This window comes from Peromyscus eremicus, chromosome 20 (genome assembly GCF_949786415.1).
Source record: "Peromyscus eremicus chromosome 20, PerEre_H2_v1, whole genome shotgun sequence".
NCBI classification, from domain to species: Eukaryota; Metazoa; Chordata; class Mammalia; order Rodentia; family Cricetidae; genus Peromyscus; species Peromyscus eremicus.
In genome coordinates, this window is record NC_081436.1 from 45,509,190 (window position 1) to 45,527,646 (window position 18,457).

At 43.8% G+C, this 18,457-nt stretch overlaps 1 protein-coding gene across 1 annotated transcript in view; it reads right to left on the minus strand.

The window, feature by feature from the left end:
- Positions 1-18,457, minus strand: part of Col14a1 (collagen type XIV alpha 1 chain) — a 174,846-nt gene that overhangs the window by 14,781 nt on the left and 141,608 nt on the right. The window contains exons 32-36 of the mRNA XM_059247022.1: positions 17,538-17,591; positions 17,049-17,120; positions 9,581-9,616; positions 8,602-8,668; positions 5,319-5,507 (exon numbers count right to left, since the gene is read on the minus strand). Coding sequence (XP_059103005.1) covers positions 5,319-5,507; positions 8,602-8,668; positions 9,581-9,616; positions 17,049-17,120; positions 17,538-17,591 — 418 coding nt within the window. The remainder of the gene's footprint in view (positions 1-5,318; positions 5,508-8,601; positions 8,669-9,580; positions 9,617-17,048; positions 17,121-17,537; positions 17,592-18,457) is intronic.

The following is an 18,457-nucleotide window of genomic DNA, read 5'->3' on the forward strand; positions in this document are numbered from 1 at the left end:
AAAAAAAAAAAAAAAAAGAAAAAGAAAAAAAGAAAACCCCAAATGGCCTGAAGAACAGCTCAGCCAGTAGAATGCTTGCTTTGTAAACACAAAGATCTCAGTTGAAATCACAAAAGTCATGGAAGAACAAGGAAGAGGAAGAAGGAGGACAAGAAAGAGAAAGAGAAGGAGGAGGACAAGGAAGATGAGGAGGAGGAGGAAGATGAGGAGGAGGAGGAGGAGGACGAGGAGGAGGAGGAGGACGAGGAGGAGGAGGAGGAGGAGGAGGAGGAGGAGGAGGAGGAGGAGGAAGACGAGGAGGAGGAGGAGGAGGAGGAAGACGAGGAGGAGGAGGAGGAGGAGGAGGAGGAGGAGGAGGAAGACGAGGAGGAGGAGGAGAAGGAGAAGGAGGAGAAGGAGAAAGTAGTAGCAGCAGCAGCAGCAGCAGCAGCAGTAGTAAGTGGTGTCGTGTACTTATAGTCCTAGTACTGGAGAGGCAGAAACAAGAGGATCCCTGGAGTTCACTGATCAGCCAGCTTAGACTAACTGGTAAGGCCAGTGAGAAATCTCAAAGGTGATGGAGGTGGCACCTGATTAGCACATGCATGTACACACAAATACATGAACACATATGCACACACAAAAGGAGGGTCTGATCCAGGGCTGGAATGCACACACATGAAGGTACACACACACACACAGAGAGAGAGAGAGAGAGAGAGAGAGAGAGAGAGAGAGAGAGAGAGAGAGAGAGAGAGAGAGAGAGAACAGTAAGAGCTAATCCGGGGCTAAAATGTACTCCATGGTTAAACATCTTTCTAGTATATGGAAGACCCTGGATTTGACCTTCAGCATCACAAAAGTAATGGGGCTAATTCAGATCTCATAAAGTTTTTATTTTTAATGAATATCATGCTAGCAAATAACACATGGTATTTGCTCCACATACACCAGCACTCTTTCTTATCAAAGTCCACAGTTACATCTTCCTCTAAATTCTGAAACTGTTTACTTTCTACAATCTCAAGGTACTGGACATCCCCCAGTCTAAAAACTCAGTAGTAGGTTCACCCTCTTCCCTCTCTGAAACATTTCCCAACCTTTTGAATGAGGTAGTGTGTGTGCTGGTCTATGACAATAGTCGGTAGAGGTATTTGATGCTGAATAAGTTATAGCCACAAATAATAGTATTATCTCTCACATGGAGAAGCCACCAAACCTTACACAATCCTTATCCTGAATAAAATTTTGCTGATTTATTGTGGAAAACATACCAAATATGAATTTCAGCTGTCACTGATGGAAAATAAAAAATGAAACTATTGAGTTGGACGGTACCTCTGATCCAACTATTTTTTGAAGAGTCATAGGAATTGGAGGAATTATCAAGAAGACAGAAGTTGGGAGATTTTATTGATTCTTTCTGAGTAAATTAAAAACATCTCATTCCAAGTAAATAACTCATTTCAAGTAAATGAAGAAACTCATTGTTGACCAAGATCCCGGTATGGATATGAACATTTCAACAACTGGAAAAAGGAAATGGTAGATGAATAGATGATCCAGGGGATCTAGTCGGGATCTCCCAAGCCAATGACCAGAGAGGCAGAGGAGGGTCAGAAGAGCCAGCACATGAGTGTGGCAGTTCAGGGAATCAAGGAAGAAGGTGAAGGTTGATCCTGGTATGAAGAGCCCTGTACCCCAGGGCAGTGTAGACTGTAATGAGAGGAACTAAGCAAGCAAAGGAATTGTTGGTCCACAGAAAAAGAGTTTTCTTTGTAATAAGGTAAGAAAAGGCAGGTGAGAAAGCAGAATAGATAACAAAAGCATGATGTTGTGCCGAATGGAGGCCCTGAAGTTCTGAGAGCCAGCAAGTGGAGAACTCAGCAGTGGAGTATGTGAAGGAAACAGCAGCTGCATGGTCTCTTTGAATCCTCCCATTCTGAGGAGTCTCTGTACATTACAGAGAGAGAGAGAGAGAGAAGAGAGCTGACGGGATACTGTTCCTCGTAAGTTCTGAGTGTGACTTTCTAAAGTGAAAGGAGACAAAGAGTCCAGGAGGAGGGAGACAGACAAGCAGAATGAGCAAAAATCATCTGAGGTAAGGAGAGCTGCAGAGAGCCATTAGACCAAGGCAATGTCTGTCATGTTCTTCTGTTCTCTGAATCCTAAGAAGGTTTGGCCAGTTCTCAAAGGAAGGAGTTAAGCAAAGATGCCATTCTAAGACAGTACTTTTCAAACTGAGATAATCAAATCCAAGATCCCCTGCCATGGTTAGTGTGTGAATTGGACACAACCCAGAATCACCTGGGATGAGAATGTCAACAAGCTCCACCTATGGGCATGTCTATGGGGGACTGTCTAGATCAGCTCAACCTATGGGCATGTCTATGGGGGACTGTCTAGATCAGCTCAACCTATGGGCATGTCTATGGGGGACTGTCTAGAGCAGCTCCGCCTATGGAGGATATCTATGGGGGATTGTCTAAAGAAGCTCCACCTATGGGCATGTCTATGGGGACTGCCTTGATTGCATTGACTGGCGTGGAAAGACTCAGCCTGAAAGTGGGACGTCCCTGTTCCCTGGTTTAGGTTCTTGACTATATAACAGTGTAGAAAGCTAGCTGGGCACCAAGCACGTGTGTGTGTGTGTGTGTGTGTGTGTGTGGGTGGGTGTGTGGGTGTGTGTGTGTGTGCGCGCGCGCGTATTCTTTCCTCTCTGCTCTTGGCTGTGGATGTGGAGCGACTAGCTGTTTTAACTTCCCATTTCTTTGACTTCCCCACAAGTGTGAGCTAAAATAAGAAGCCTTTCTCTGCTAAATGACTCAGTGATAGAATATTTTATTACACCATCAGAAATGAGACTAAATCACCCCCAGGGAAGGGGGGCTTTAACTGAAAGTGGAAAACAGAGTTAGGGTGCTGTTCCACTTACCCCAGCATCATCTATTTGCAAGGCTACTGGACCAACATTCCACATTACACCTCTCCCACCCTGGCTGTCCTAGAGCTCAGAGATTCACCTGCCCCTGCCTCCAAGTTCTGGGATTAAAAGTGTGTGCCACCATACCCCATCCACTCACATACATTTCTATATATTTTACTGTACAGTGTGTGTAGTGGGTAGCCATTCCAGCTTTGATCTGGAAGTTCCAACCCCCATTGAGACTTTGGCAACTGTCACGCCTACAAGGCCTGGGGACCCGAGATCTGGATCGGCGGGTGCTCGCTCGGTTCCGGGACCCTGGATGGTGGAGGTGGATCAAGCAGAGCTCCAGAGAACACCGCTGGACTGTGATACACCTTCCCCAGACCCCACAACCTACCTATCCCTTAATTTGTAAGTTATGCCATTAAATAAATCTCCTTTTAACTACGTGGAGTGGCCTTAATATTTACACCAATAGTGTGTTTTTTAGAAACTTGAAAAACTTCAACAGAGAAACCAAATGAAGGACTTCTGCTGAAAAACTGGCCAGATAAAGAAAGCCGTAAGTCTTCAGACTCAGCAGAGAGTGGGCTGCATTTGAGTCCTGTGCCAGAAACTATTTGTCAGCCACATTTCTTTTTATCTTGCTTTCATAGTTTATTATATTGCCGACTAGCAATATTTATTGTTCCTCATTATGAAATGGTGTTGTCTTAAGCATCATGATAATCACAATTGATGCAACAGTGAAAAAATGCCTCCTCTGTTTCTTATTACCAGTCCTGATGCTGGCTGACTTTGAACCCTGTTTGGCCTCAGTGCCTTCATATGCTTCCTTTTATATAAAACTGGAGGACCAGAGAACAGATGGATGAGGGCTTCAATTTCAATCCCATTACACACACACACACACACACAAACACACACACACACAGGAATGATGATGTGGAAATTCATGTACCCAACAGTTGTCTAGCTACCCTTTGAGAACTCCTGGGTAATTTTTCTTTCATCTAATCACTCAATTATCTTGCCACATAGGAAAGACTCAGTTTGGCAAGAGCAGAGTAAGGATTTCCATACTGAGCAAAGACAACTTGGAGCTTGCTGGGAGTGACTCAGGCACTGGCTCTATACTCTGTGAGTCACTGTTTCTCTATCCCCAACACCACTGAAGGGCACCCTGCTGCCAGAAGTAGACTCCCTCAGGGTGTCCAGAACTTTGGTGCATTGGAAGGGCATTAAGACCTTCGTTCTGATTTTGTGTCCTGCATGATAATCACCATCAGATCATAATCAATGTGACAGCCTTGTAGGAAGGGAGGTTAAAAGCATTGTGCACTGCCAATCACAACATGCTGACTATTACTCCCAGCAGTCTAGCTGTCAACTGATGTCAGAGGCACACAAACCCAGGAGGAAGAGTCAATAAGCGTACCACGTATCCATGGGTGGCTCTACTTTGGGTCTGGAGTGATGAGGATGAGGTTCATGCACAGGGCAGGATGAACCTGAACCTTGCACTAAGAATAAGATGCATAACACAAGGGAAAGTGGATTTTTCTAAAGGTAGACAAATAAATAATATATGTATGTGCAGAGGCAGAAATGCATCTATTCAGGTGGCCATGTGATTTTCGTTTTTAAGTCCTTTCATATGATGCCACAACCCCTACAGGCAAAGCTCAGGGACTATCACAAAAAAGCCTGAGGACTGAGACAACTGTTACAAGATAGTCTCCTCTGGACACGATAAGGATGTTGCAGCCATGAAATCTCAACAGTATGGTTGCCTGCACAAGACCACACCAGCCAACATACCAATATGGATGAGGGAAAAGTTGACAAAGCTCTACCCCTAAATGAAAGCTACAAGAAGTAAGTGGCTGCCGAGAGAGGGAAAATCAGGTTCTTCACTGACGAGCCCCATAGTAGGTGCCCCAGTCCTAGACTGTCAGCTCTAAATGTATGTCCACATGGTCAAACCTAACTGGACTCAGTAAGTTGGATATATCTGTATATCTGTATGCAGATATAAGAGTACTTGTAGAAGAAGTAATAAATTTGAGAGGGCATAATGGGGAAACAAGGGACAAGGGAGAAAAGGGAGTTATGGAAAAGACATAAACAGTGTATTCACATATACAATTCTCAAACAATTAAACAAAAGCCTCTTAGCGTTAAGTTGGGACTCCTGGTCCTACTCTGTCACACAAGTAGATATACTCTGATTAACAGGTATGCTGCTTAATTTTCTCAATCTCAGGACATATAAGAAATTTAGTAACAGAGAGAGAATTAATTTTGTTCTGTTGTTTCAGTCTCTGTCACTGTATAAGCACCCCAGTCACATTCTGATTCACTGTCCCCTTCCCTGGGGATAGCCTGTGAAAGAAGTGGCCCAGCTTACCTCGTTCTCCTGGGGTCCCTGGCACACCTGCATTTCCTGGGAAGCCTGGAGCACCTGGAGGTCCTTGGTCTCCCGGGGTCCCAGGTGAACCTGGTCTGCCAGGCTCCCCAGGTGGACCCTGGATGGTCCGGATGGATGTGGAATGGCTGGGAATCTGGTTGAGGATGGCTGTGTACCTGGCCATATGACCTGAGCAACAACAAATAAATGAACTGTCACACATTTAAAGGAGAAACGGGGGGGGGGGGGGGGGTCATTCTTCAAACCTCCAAATAACTCTGTCAGATGTCCACTGAGGAAAAGGCACACCCTTCTGAAATGGGCTCATTTGTAACTTAGGATTTTTTGCATTTTATCCTAGATGATATTAACAGCTGGGCTGCATTCAAGTCATATCTCATGTGTTTGGAATTCCGCAGCTCACGTCAGCATTGCCATAAACATCACTGAACAGAAGTCATAAATTTTATACTCACCCCAACATTTGTCTGACCCCTGAACCCTCACCCGGCTGCCTTTCTCCCCAGCAATTTCCCTTCACGTTTTACTTGTCTTTGTTCCAACCCACAAAGCCTGCTCCACCCTCCTGCTCTCAAATCCCCAGACAAGTCCCATGTCTGCGCTCAACTCTGGTTCCAAGACAGTTTTTTCAAGAACCTCTGCTGTGTCCTAGCTGCAAGCTGCCCCTGCCCTTGGTTAAAAACAGAAGAGAAAACAAAACAAAAACCTGTTGCTCTCTCTTGTAACCTCTTAACTTAGTTATGTTTGGAAGAACACATTTTAATAATGACATATAAAGCCTTAATACCATAAATACTTCATTTTCCAGCATCATTAAGGGTGAGATTTCCCCACCTAGGTGATTGTTATTCATCTTCTTTTAAGAAATGAGCAGTTCATTTATTATTATTTCAGTGTATAGGGGTACCCACTCTTTTTTGTGGCTTTTTTTGGGCTTCTTTGTTTCTGTGAGATAAGGAGGTCTCATGTCTCTCATGCTGGCCTTCACTAGCTATGCAGCTGAGGATGACCTTGAACTTGTCATCTTCCTGCCTCCACATCCACAGTGTTGAGATTCAGGCATGCATCTCTAAGCCTTGTTCATGTAGTGCTGGGGATCAAACCTAGGATCTCACACATGTAAGGCCAGCACTCTACCAACTGGTCTACATCCTCAGACATATTTATTTCCTTTTAAATACTTAAATACTTAAATCTAAATAAAAACAGTAATCGTATTTTAGGAAGCACATATAAATACATCCAATGTATTCTTTCCTTAAACTATGACTGTGATCCGGAATGCTCTTCTGATTCAATCAGCAGGCATGTCCACTGCTGTTTGGGCAGGTGAGGTATCTGTCTTCTCCACTTCCCACTTTGACAGGAGCTGTCATTCATCACTTCCACAGCTGGTGTTCCTCTGCCCTCCCTCCGTTTCTCTTAGAAAACACGTAACTCTTCTTAGCATAATTCTTGCCATCAAGTTGGAACTAAAACCCAGATGACTGGGCTTGTGTGGAAGTATATGCAAACCCCAAAACAGGGTTCTGAGTGAGAGTTTAAGTAGCACAGAGGACAGCAGAGCTGTGTTTAGCGAGACAGCCAGGGTGTGGCAGATGCTACCATTTCCTCCTCCTACAGCTGCACTGACAGATAGGCTCTCCCTATTGCATAGACTCCTTTCAGCTCTTGTCTCATTTCTGACTCTGTTCCTGGAAGTCATTTATCCAAGTCTGAGGACTTCTAAGGAAAAAAACTATATTCGGCCCTCGACTTTTAGAGTACGTTTTAAGAAGTTACATAGCCAAAGTTTTCATCCTATAGCAAAACCAGGCAGCAAACACTGTGAATCACTCTTCCTGTTGTGTGTAGGAAGCTGTATGAAGATTCAGCCCAGTGAATTTTCATACAAGTTTTATCTTTAACTCATTTACATTGTCCATTAGAGATTAAGAAACCCATGAAATAACACAGAGCTTGTATGAACTTTCGGTGCATCCTACACTAAAAGAGACTAAAGTCCAGTTTCCCTTGTTGAATGTATCGTTTCTAAAGACCTTGCCTTGCCACTAATTGGAACTGTTTAGTTTCATTGGTAAATTTTCTCTTCCGCACACACTGGCTGTGGGCACTCTAGGATCGAATAGAATCGAATTCCGGTTGAATACAACACACAGCGCCAACAACTGTGCTTGAAAGTAGCAGCTTTGTCCTCCTTCTGCTACTGATAATTTTGCCTGAGTGAAAACCTCATTCCTCCATCCACACATCCCCAGAGCAGGACCTGGCCTTATCCCCAAGGAACAGGTGGAATTTTGGATCTTGCCCACAGACCTTGGCACTTACTGGACTCCACTGGCCTGATGCCCGCACCTCTCCGGCTTAAAGTAAATATAACCCTGAGACAGATAAGGCAACTATCCTGAAAATGCCATACCTAGAGGAGGAGGTTGCCATCAGTGTGGGGAGTGTGGGCATGAGTGCTCGGCTCAAGTTGGGTGGGTCTGACAGGAATTTTTGTTTTTACTTGGCCTCAAATATTCGGAAATGAAACACATTCATGGCAAAGAGAAAGGCCCACCCTAGTAACCTTGTGGTTAGATTTTTGAGACAAAATATATAAAATAAGTGGGCATGTGTACAAAATGGGTGAGTACAGGAATCTGTTGTTGAAATAAATGCTGTTGAAACATTCAGGTTTGAAATAAATAAATGGAATAAATATTATAACAAGTATGTTCTGGTGTGATTTTAGGAATGATGCCCAACTGTCATATCAGATGTAGCATCAACCCTATGAATATATGTATATTTTGGCATACAGCCTAAGGAATCAAAGGAGGGGCCTTGGGCTAACCAAAGGTAATGGGTATAAACCGGATAAGAAAGGGAAAATGATTAAAATCTGTGAGCTAGTAGAAACCAACACCATGGTCATTTTGATGCTGACAGAGTCTGGTCTTAACACTTGAGAAAGTACCTATGCACTTGGTGGGAGAAGGAGGAATGGAAGATCCAATCAGAGCAGTTAAATTAAATATTAATTTGCAAATGGCTCTAGGAGGGAAAACATGGGAGTCTGGCTCCTGGGCCATGATTGTAGAGCTCTAGAGCAGTCTGTTAGGATGGTAGGTGATTCGGAGATGGGGCCTGAAGAACTATGTGTATTCAGCAGTACATAGCTTCAGAGGGGTCTTCCTTGGTCTCCCTGGTCCTGGGAATGGAGACTTCCTTTGAACAGGAATGAGACATGGCCTGGGTGACCAGCATGTGCACTTACTCTGGATGAGCTGCTCGCATACTTGACGTGCCACTGCCCTCACCATGGCTTGGGACTGCAGGTCTCCCTGGATGGGAAGAAAGTGTATTCCTCAAGCATGGCCATAAGCGCAGCCATACAGCTGGGACATAGCTGACCTGACCCACTGTTTCCAGCAAGACTCTAGAATCCTAGCGGCAGGGCAGGCTAACTACTGTGGTTAATGCAGAAGAGGCATATTGCACCCAGGATTCAGGGTTTCTGAAAGACTTTGCTGATTAGATTCATATGCTCAAGTAAATATTTTTTGATCCCAGATTCTAAAAAATTGTTAACAATATGTAAATATGCTCATAAATAGTTAATGCCTTCTCAAGTGGTGGCTCATTTAATACTAATAACAACTCATAGGAAAACTGTTAAGCCCGTGCTACGGCTAACTAGCATTAAATACATTGCCAAAGTTTTCACAGAAATAACCTGTTGAACCTGAGACTGGGCTGTTTCTACCCATTAGGAGCCTCACAATTTCTACAAAGAGAGAGTGGGCACTGAAACTGAAGTGACTTGAATTTCAGGGCCTTTTCTTTGAGTCTATCCAACCACTGTCTTGCTTCATGCCAAAACTATGCCATCAGGAAAATGGGAGACCTGTGCCACTGGCTGGCCTTAGTGTAAAGCCATCCACATCCATTAGGACACCCTTCTACATCTATTATGTTATTTCCATCTCAGCTCCACTTTGTGGGTTAGGTGAGTGTGGTTCTCCCTGTGTTTATCTTTAAGGAGTGGAGCCCAAGTTCAAGGAGGCAGATGCACAGCTGGAAATCCTCTCCTGGCCCCCAACCCGGCCAGATGTTTTCCCTGGGAAATGTGCTTCTAAGGGAAAGACTGCTGGGACCGCAATGAATACCACAGTTGGCAATGACCACTGCTCATCCGGCTTAGGCAAGGGCTGCGTGCAACCACCTATAGCCAGAAGTACCCTCGGAAGACTTACTCGTTCACCTCGCTCTCCCTTTGGTCCAGGGACACCCTGTAAACGTGAAGAACAAATTTCAAGTTACTTGGGATGCTGTGCTGAACTGTGAGTCATGAGAGTGCACCTTTTCGTAGTTGACAAAGGCATTCCCCCCCACCCAAAACTTGAGTGAAAATGGGCATCAGGAATAAAACAGGTAGCAACCTGTAGTCCCACCGAGCAAAACAGATTATTTATGCACTTTAGTCCTCTGGATCTTTCATAGAGAGATGTGGCCGTTTGGAGCCACGGAAGTGGAATGGTGCAGCAGTACCATGGAGTAATCTGTTTTCATCAATGGTACCGTCACAGCTTCCTACACCAAACACCACGCAGTGTGCTGAACTGTATAGAGTATGTCATAATCATTCCACAAACCCCTTATGAAAAGTCTCTTTCTATAAGAAAGGCAAAGAACTCCTCTCAGTCTAGCAGTTAAAGGAATTGATGAGATCTGTGAAACCCCGCAGCCTCAGCCTGCTTCCTCTGCAATGATAGCAAGAGTCTCTACAACATCAGAGCTCCTGTGTGCGTGCTTTCTCAGCTGAAATCTTATTTAAAACCACAGCTTGGCTACTTTTGACAATAAGAAACCTTACTATTACTGTAAAATATGTACTGAAAAAAATACAATGTTTTCAGTGTTTCTGCCATGAAATTATGCTTATAATGGGAAGCAGGTGTCCTCAGAAGGCTGTCATATTTCTGTGTCAACTCACAGGCAATATGGATGCAACATTTCCGAAATTACTCCTAGGCGGGTGAACAGAATCCATGAATGGAATATGCCACATTGTCAGATTGTTTCCTCTTGTTTCTTCAACCTCATCAGGTCTCAAAACAAATGCAGCGTGGAGTCCAAACTCGGCTTTGTAAGTTACCCAAGCTCAAAATTCTCCGTTTACTTCACAGGGCCCAGGGAAAGAGAACGCCATGACGCACAGTGTGCGCAGATGTTGGCAGCAGAAGGACTTCTTCCCAGGGTTGATTTCAAGCTACACACATACAGTCATAGTTGGGGTGGGCAGGGGAAGGGGACCAAAAGGGACCCCTCCTAAGCAGGTAACAGCAACCCACTGTTTTTTTTTTTCCGTCTCTTTTCCATGTGTGCCCTTCCTAATGTATTCAACACACACACACACACACACACACACACACACACACACACACACACACATCTTAAAATATCTTTTTAAATAAGAAGAGGAAGGGTAGGTGGACACAAAGTCACATCCCTAGCCAAGGAGCTATTGGCAACGGCTAGCTCCTGAGAGAGAAAGAGTCAATTTTTTTTAAAAGTGTAGCCTCTGGTAAGTTGGCTGCACTCCAGCAGAAGGCCCCACATCTAACAATATAAGGGCAATGCAAATTGATGGGTTTATTGTTTTTAAAGACACAAAGTTGGGTGGGTAGGAAAGCGAGAAGTGGATCCGGAAAGAGTTGGAGGAGGAATGGAAATATATGATCAAAACACATATTAAATTCTCAAAAAAATAAAAACTAATAAAATTAAGTAAATAAAAAGTTTTAAGAAGAACAAATATTTTGGGGAAAATGCAAGTCTTTGGCTCTTCAATCCGTTTAAAGTCTCTGCGTTTCTTCATAAGGCAGGGCCTTCAATGAAGGGATTCTCGAGAGTAGAAGTCCCACAGCTTAGAATCTCAGGGCATGCTGGTGATTTGGAAATAAGTGGCCAAAGAGCTTGTAAGAAGATCCCAGATTCCAGAAAGAAAGCAGCCCCTGCTTAGCATGTGAGCTCCACAAGGCTAGGTCTGTGTCTAGCTAAGGGATTTCCATATGCCCATCTCCAGAGAGTGCCTGGGACATGGCAGGTGCTCACACATACATGTTAACTGGATGATTGAGTGGTTGGGTTTCATTTCAAGTCTGCATTACTAGCCAATCTACACTTTGCCTCAACAGCCTGGATAGGAAAGAGACAGAAGAAAAATAGTTAAGACACAATACAGTGCATTGTTAGAGGGTTAGAGAAAGTGTTAGTTCTGTTTAAAAATACCCAACTTCCACAAGAAAAACTTGCTTGCAAAAATAAGATGTATGCAATTCTCTCTCTCCCTCCCATCCTCTTTTCCTCCCCCTCCTCTCTCTCCTCTCTCTCTCTCTCTCTCTCTCTCTCTCTCTCTCACACACACACACACACACTCATTCTCTGTGTGTGTGTCTGTGTATAACAGCCTAAATTCATTTCATAAATAAATTCACAAGCTATTCTTTCTTCCCTTAACACCTGTCACCCCTGATTTCAAGAGGACAAAACCCCAGAGAAGGCAGTGTCCACTGACAGGTCCTAATGGAGACCAGATACTTATGACACCATTGGGTCAAAAAAAAAAAACCTTTGGGGGCATTAGATACAAATCAAAAACCAGCTGAAGAAAGAAAGAAAGGAAGAAAGAAAGAAAGAAAGAAAGAAAGAAAGAAAGAAAGAAAGAAAGAAAGAAAGAAAGACCCTGACCTGACATTTTAATATATTCAGAATTATAAATTTTAACAATGAATATTTAGGTTGCTTTTGCCAGCCACTGTTCTGGGTACTTCTTATGTATTCCCTCAGTTAGCCCTTCCAATAGCTTTGTAAGGTAGCTCTTTTTATCCCTATAATAAATATTTCTATAAGATTTAATTCATGCAGTCCTTGTAACAACTGCAAGCTACAGTCCCAGTTTACAGATTAGGAAAATCACACATGGAGAGTTCAAATCCCATTTGCCCGAGATCACACAATAAGGAACATAGAAGAGCTGGAACCTGAGGCCAGCTTGTGGACTTCTGGACCTGGTCCTCTCTGTTGCTTGGCTAGAGGAAGATGCTGTTCACAACAACCATGATCCAGAATCTTCAATTCCAATTAAGAAAACATTTTTCCTAACACACACAGAAGCAAGCAGGCATACCACTCCCCTCCCCACACACTTCATTCTAGGAATGCAGAATGAAGTCCCGACTTGAGCCATTTAAAAAATTGATTGTGAGCCAGGCGTGGTCACACACACACATTTGTAATTAATAGTGTTACGTAGTGATGAGGCAGAAGTGTTGCACTGAGGCCCCACAGTGAGATCTTGTGTTTAAAAAAATTATTTTGTCTTGAACACTACAATTTCAACACCAACATGCCTTTCCACATTTCCTTTCGTGTCATTTGTTCTATTAGCATGTTTGAAAATATTTCATATTTAAAGAAAGGAATTAAAGAGCAAACTTGATTAGTGAAGGAAATAGATAGTATTAGCCATTGGCACTTTCTGGTCTAAAGAGATGGATGTGTTTAATTAGGCCTGAAATTCCCCAAACTCAGTCTCATGATGCTTGTTATTAAGTAGTTAAAAGGCACAGCCATGCAGTCTCAATGCAGTCTCAATGAAAGATCTTTTTAGTGAAATATTAGTACACCAAGTCATTATTTTTGATTCCAACTTCTCTGACATATTCCCTTTGATTTTTGCAAAGCAAAACAAAAACACAAAATAAAAATTCCTGAGCACATGAAGGCCCATAACTCCACCAAAGTATGCTTTGAGGGAAAACACGTAGCCCCTGTAGATGGAGGCAGGAAAAAGTTGTGAATTTTTCCTTTAACTTTAGGAACCCTTGAAATGTAAAGAAACACAGTAGCTACATTCATAGATTCACAGAAGTTTGGGGCCGAAAGGGAGAGAATGAGCTCATGGTCCAAGTCCCACATGTTGAAGAAGCCTGTTACACAAAATCCAACAACCCTCATCAGGCTTCACAGATCTTCAATGACCTGACCTCGAACCAGTAACAGTAACTTAGTCTCCTTGAACAACAGCCTCTGCTCCCCGAGAACCTGAATACCTACCTGGTTGTCTCTTTTCCTACCTCCATCCCCACTTCATCCTTTTCTCTTCCCCTCTCGTTCTCCTTCCCTTCTTACAAATATGTAAGAAGTACTCTATGTCTCAGATGATAAAGTGGTATAGGAGCACAACAATAAAATCCCCAGACATCAGGAGCCAGAAGATACAGCTGACTGCCTGAGCTGGGTGGGTGGGTGGGTGGGTGGGTGGGTGGGGGACTTACCTAAGATGTAAGCTAAATGATTTAGTTCAGTTTGTGGCTCCTATAGTGAGGCTGGTTTGTACCAGAGCCCCACCTAGACATGGGGCTTTTGGACATTTTATATAGGACTCTTTAAATAATGGGCTTACCTACTGAAACACGTGGCCTCAGCAGCAAGAAGCCCCTTCATTATGCATGTGACCCACGTCAGGGAGGCACTACATTTAAGCCACCGCCTAGGGAGGAATTAGAAGCTTGGTAGTGGCCATGCTCATCTGCCTGGAAGAGCCGGTGCAGAAGCTGGGCCACAGGAGAGTAAGCATTGCTGGCATCAACTGTAGGAAACACACGGCCATTTTCTGAGGCACAGTCTGTCCTTCTCGGTTCCCTCACTTTCCTAGACAGTTATCTATGGGAAATCAATCAAGGCCTTAACAGCACCACATGGAGCCTGCTTTAATAATCATACCAGCCCGGCAGCCAGCAGGCATGTGGGAGGTGGCAGCCTGGACACAGGGAAAATCTTGGACTCTAGTGCAGAGAACAACTTGCTTTGGATGGGGAAATAGATGAGCTGACTGTCGTATCCCTACCCAGCAGTCACAGGCTGATTTCTACTTCTGATAAAAGTGTCCGTGACATGAGGCCTCTGTTGCTGCCACCAAACATGATCCTCTGCTGATGGATGATAAAACTAAGATGAAGTGATTTATTAGTATGTCCCAGATGCACACTAGGCAAGGCGGGGAAATGAAAAAGTATCATCCTTACCAATACATTCTGGCCTTACTCTGCCCCTCTCTACCCCATTTAAATTCTCCAGAGACTTGGTGCCCTCTCCTTCTGTCTTTTCATCCCAAACCCCTTGGCTCAGGACCAACTGTGGCTTGTATTTTTATAGCCTGGGCAAGAAAAATTAATTCTGGCAGATGTTGGTAAGAAAAGGGTCCCCTTCTCCTACACACACAGGTTTGCTTAGTGTATGTAACCATGGTAAAGTAACCTCGTCCTGTTTTCTTACTGTATGTGGGATGCTGCAGTGTCTTTGAGGAACAGACTGAAACTTAGTAGCAGAAGGTTTCTAAGGCTTTCTGGTGTGGAATGGATAAGTAGATGAGTAGATAAGATTGACATGGAAAGATGAGGTAGAGGAAGAGAGGGGGAGAAGGAAGGAGAGAGAAAGAGGAAAGAGAAAAAGAAGCAGTCTGTGTGCTTACTTGTAAGGACTCAAGTGTGTGTGTGTGTGAGTGTGTGTGTGTGTGTGTGTGTGTGTGTTTACACACACAGGATCAAATGTGGCAATGTCTTTTTGATATATGTCTGAAGACAAAATTATTCAGTTTTCTTCTGTGACCTAATACTAATTTGATTTGAAAACAGGAGAGTCAAGAATGTTTTGAGCAATGAGAAGTTGGTTAGGGTAAGTACATAGCTTTGTAAAGTGACTACTAATGATAGTTTATGAGGATGTGCAAACCACGTGTGTTTGCTGAACCCCATATTCATCTTTCTGGACACATCCCAGGTGCATCTAGGTATGTGTCATGTGCACCATAGTGTCCTTTCTAATCTGCCCCAGTATTCTGTTGAGCCTTTTTCCCTACGACAAGTGGAAAAGGCTCCCCACCTTCCCTACATGTCCAAGTCTTATCCCAGAACGTGTGAGTATGTCACTTTATGAAGCCAAAGGGACTTTGCAAAGAGAATTTAGTTAAGGACTTGGGAAGTATCTAGGGAGGGAGGTCCTTAAAGAAAAGAATCTTTCCCGCCTATGCAAGAGACATGGCCATGGAAAATGGGACAAAAAGAAGGCACATTACTGGAATTGAAGATGGAAGTGGCCACAAACCAAGGCATGTTGCCAACATTTAGAAGCTAGAAAAGTCAAGGAACTAGATTCTTCCCAAGAGCCTCCAGGAGGGAAATTCCAGAACCTTGGTCTTTTCTTTTCTTTCTTTTTTCTTTTAATTTTATTTAAATAACTTTTTTTTCATTTATTTTACAAACCAACTGCAGTTTCCCCTCTCTCCTCTCCTCTCGTTGCCCCCACTTCCCATCTACCCCCCTCCCTATCCACACCTCCTCTGTCTCCATTCAGAAAGGGGCAAGCCTCCCAGGGCTAGAACAAAGAATGACACAGTCAAGTTGAGGTAGGACCGAGCTCCTCCCCTTGAAGGGGAAATAGAAGAGATCTCCTGGGTAAACTGAGGGCGGCAGCGTGGGGCGATGGAGGGATCCGAACTTGAGGGAGCGGTTGGGCAGGCTGGGTGCGGGAGGTGCGTTGGGGGCGGGATGGTAAGGGAGAGTAACGAAAGTGATGTCTTGATGGGGTGGCGCATTTTGGGGTTAGAGAGAAACCTGGCGCCAGGGAAACCCCCAGGAATCCCTAAGGATGACCCCAGAACCTTGCTCTTAACCCATTGAGATCAGCAGCAGACTTCCATCCTGCAGAACTGTAGGATGATAGCGGTGTACTGCTCTAAGCCACTGAGGTAGCGGTAACTTTTTAGGCAGCGACAGAATTCTAATTCATACCCGCCTCTGCACCCTTCCATCACACATCACACTCGGCAGGTTTGCAGCACCTTGAGCTTACTGGTGGCTCAGTCCAGCACAGATGCTGTCAGAGTGCTGATATCTAAGCCTACAGTGAGCATCTTGCAAGTCACAGACATGAAGTATGGCTTTGGTGAGAGTGACATTGCATTCCTTGGTTCCTTACCCTCTCCCACTGGTCACATTTAAACGCCAGTGAAGAGATTAGGAATACAAAAAAAAGGGAAACGGAAAAACGCGCTTCCATTTCACGCTGTTTGCTTATGTGTGCATGTGCTTTCTGATGGAATGTAAGGTATAAAAACATTGCCCATTTTCATTAAAACTCTGAATTTCTCCAATTTTGTATTTTTCCTTCCTGCGAGTCCAGCTTGATTGACACTTAGCTGTTGCACCCAACCTTGACGGGTGGTACTGAGTTCACTTAGGCAAATCCAGAACAAGCCATGGGGACACATTTGAGCATCAGCATGGATGACTATTCCAGTAGGGACCATTTCACCTTTACCATGGCATATGGACAACCCGATCTTAAAACTCCGTCCACTGTCATTCATGGAATCCTGTAAAGTCCAATCCTGAATAAACATTTTTGATAGAATTTTTTTTTGAGACAGAGTCTCTCTATGTAGCCCTTGATATCCTGGAACTTGCTATGGTAGGGTAGACCAGACTGGCCTAGCCTCACCGAGATCTGCCTGCCTCTGTCTCCTAAGTGCTGGGATTAAAGTGCGTCACCATGCTTGGCATCTGAATAAGCATTTCTAATCCACGGAGATGCTGGTAAATTCTGACATATAAATGATGACAAGACATAGATCCTGAGCAGCTACCACTGAGTACTCACAGGTGGCCCCAAGGATCCTTGTGGTCCCATGCTGCCTGTGATCCCTGGGACACCAGGAGCTCCAGGAATGCCCTAAAATAGAAGCAAGAAATAGGACTAAGGTGAAGATTCATATATATGATGGATCACAGCCTTGAACAAGGATAATAATGCATGCCCCAAGAGCTTCCCTCCCCACGATGTTTCAGGAGTCATTGCTCATTCCTGTGCCCAATGACCAACTATATAGCTGTTTTGAAATCTCCATAGGATTAGTCTTATTTACAGATAATAACAACTACATGAATGCAGAGGATCTTACAGAAACAGTGAATAATCAAACCCTTTATTTGTCATTTTTAAAGGACGTTACAGGTCTGTACCAACAGACAAACTATTGTTACGCAATAGCAAAGAATAGCAGCTAGAAAACCCAGCAGAAGAAAATTTCTGCAAAGAAAATAATACTTTAAAGCAGAATGGATCTCAGAAGTTTCTAGAAATACTCACGATTGGACCAGGTGGCCCTGGAGGACCAGCGGAACCGTCCTTTCCAGGAAATCCCTGAGGAAAAGAAATGGCGGGTCACCCAAGTGTTTGCTACATGGCTTTCAGAAGAGGCTCATCAAATTCCTTTCAACATCTAAGGCGCAAATCCTGCCACCTGCTCTGGACTACCAAGGATGCGCTGCTGTGAAACTCTCGTGGGACTTGCTCTTGGCAAGTGTTTTGTGTCTGTTGGCCCCAAGAAGTGGCCCAAGCGCAAGGATTGTAGGTGTGAGAAATGCCACTTACAAACGAAAATAGGAACTTATTTTCAGAAAGTTTATTAGACTAAACATAACAAATAAATAAGTTCAATTCTTTTTAATTAATGTCCAGACCGAAAAAGTGGATTAGTGTCTTTCGGGACCCACAAATCTTAGGTGAGGAGTATCCCCTATAGGGAGTCTATATTGCAGTAAGAGAAGTGCAATTATTTGCAATTCCTAGCTCTTGAGAAGCAGACTGGAGGAGAATGTGGGCAGAACAGCCTGCTGTGGTGACAGTTTTGATCTGGGGAAGTTTCGCTGAGTGTAGCAGGCTCATCACTGGGTACATATTGGCTTCCCATTCCAGTTCTTAAGTGTACAAAACAAACAAACAAACTAATTAACTAACTAACTAACTAAAACAGTCCCCCCAAAACAAATGATTTCCCTTGAAAAATCCTCCCTGCAAGACAAGTGTAAGTATATTTGTGATATTTTTATGAGTGTAAAAAATATGTAACAGTTGGGATGGCTTACTCTTAGCACAGCTGTGAATGCTGGCCTTTCTGATACAGTTGGCGTGAGAGGGAATCTTCAGTCTAAATTTTATAAGTTCATAAAAGTTTTCAAAATATCACCTCCTGCTTCAGGGACAAATAAACTTTTCACCATGAGATT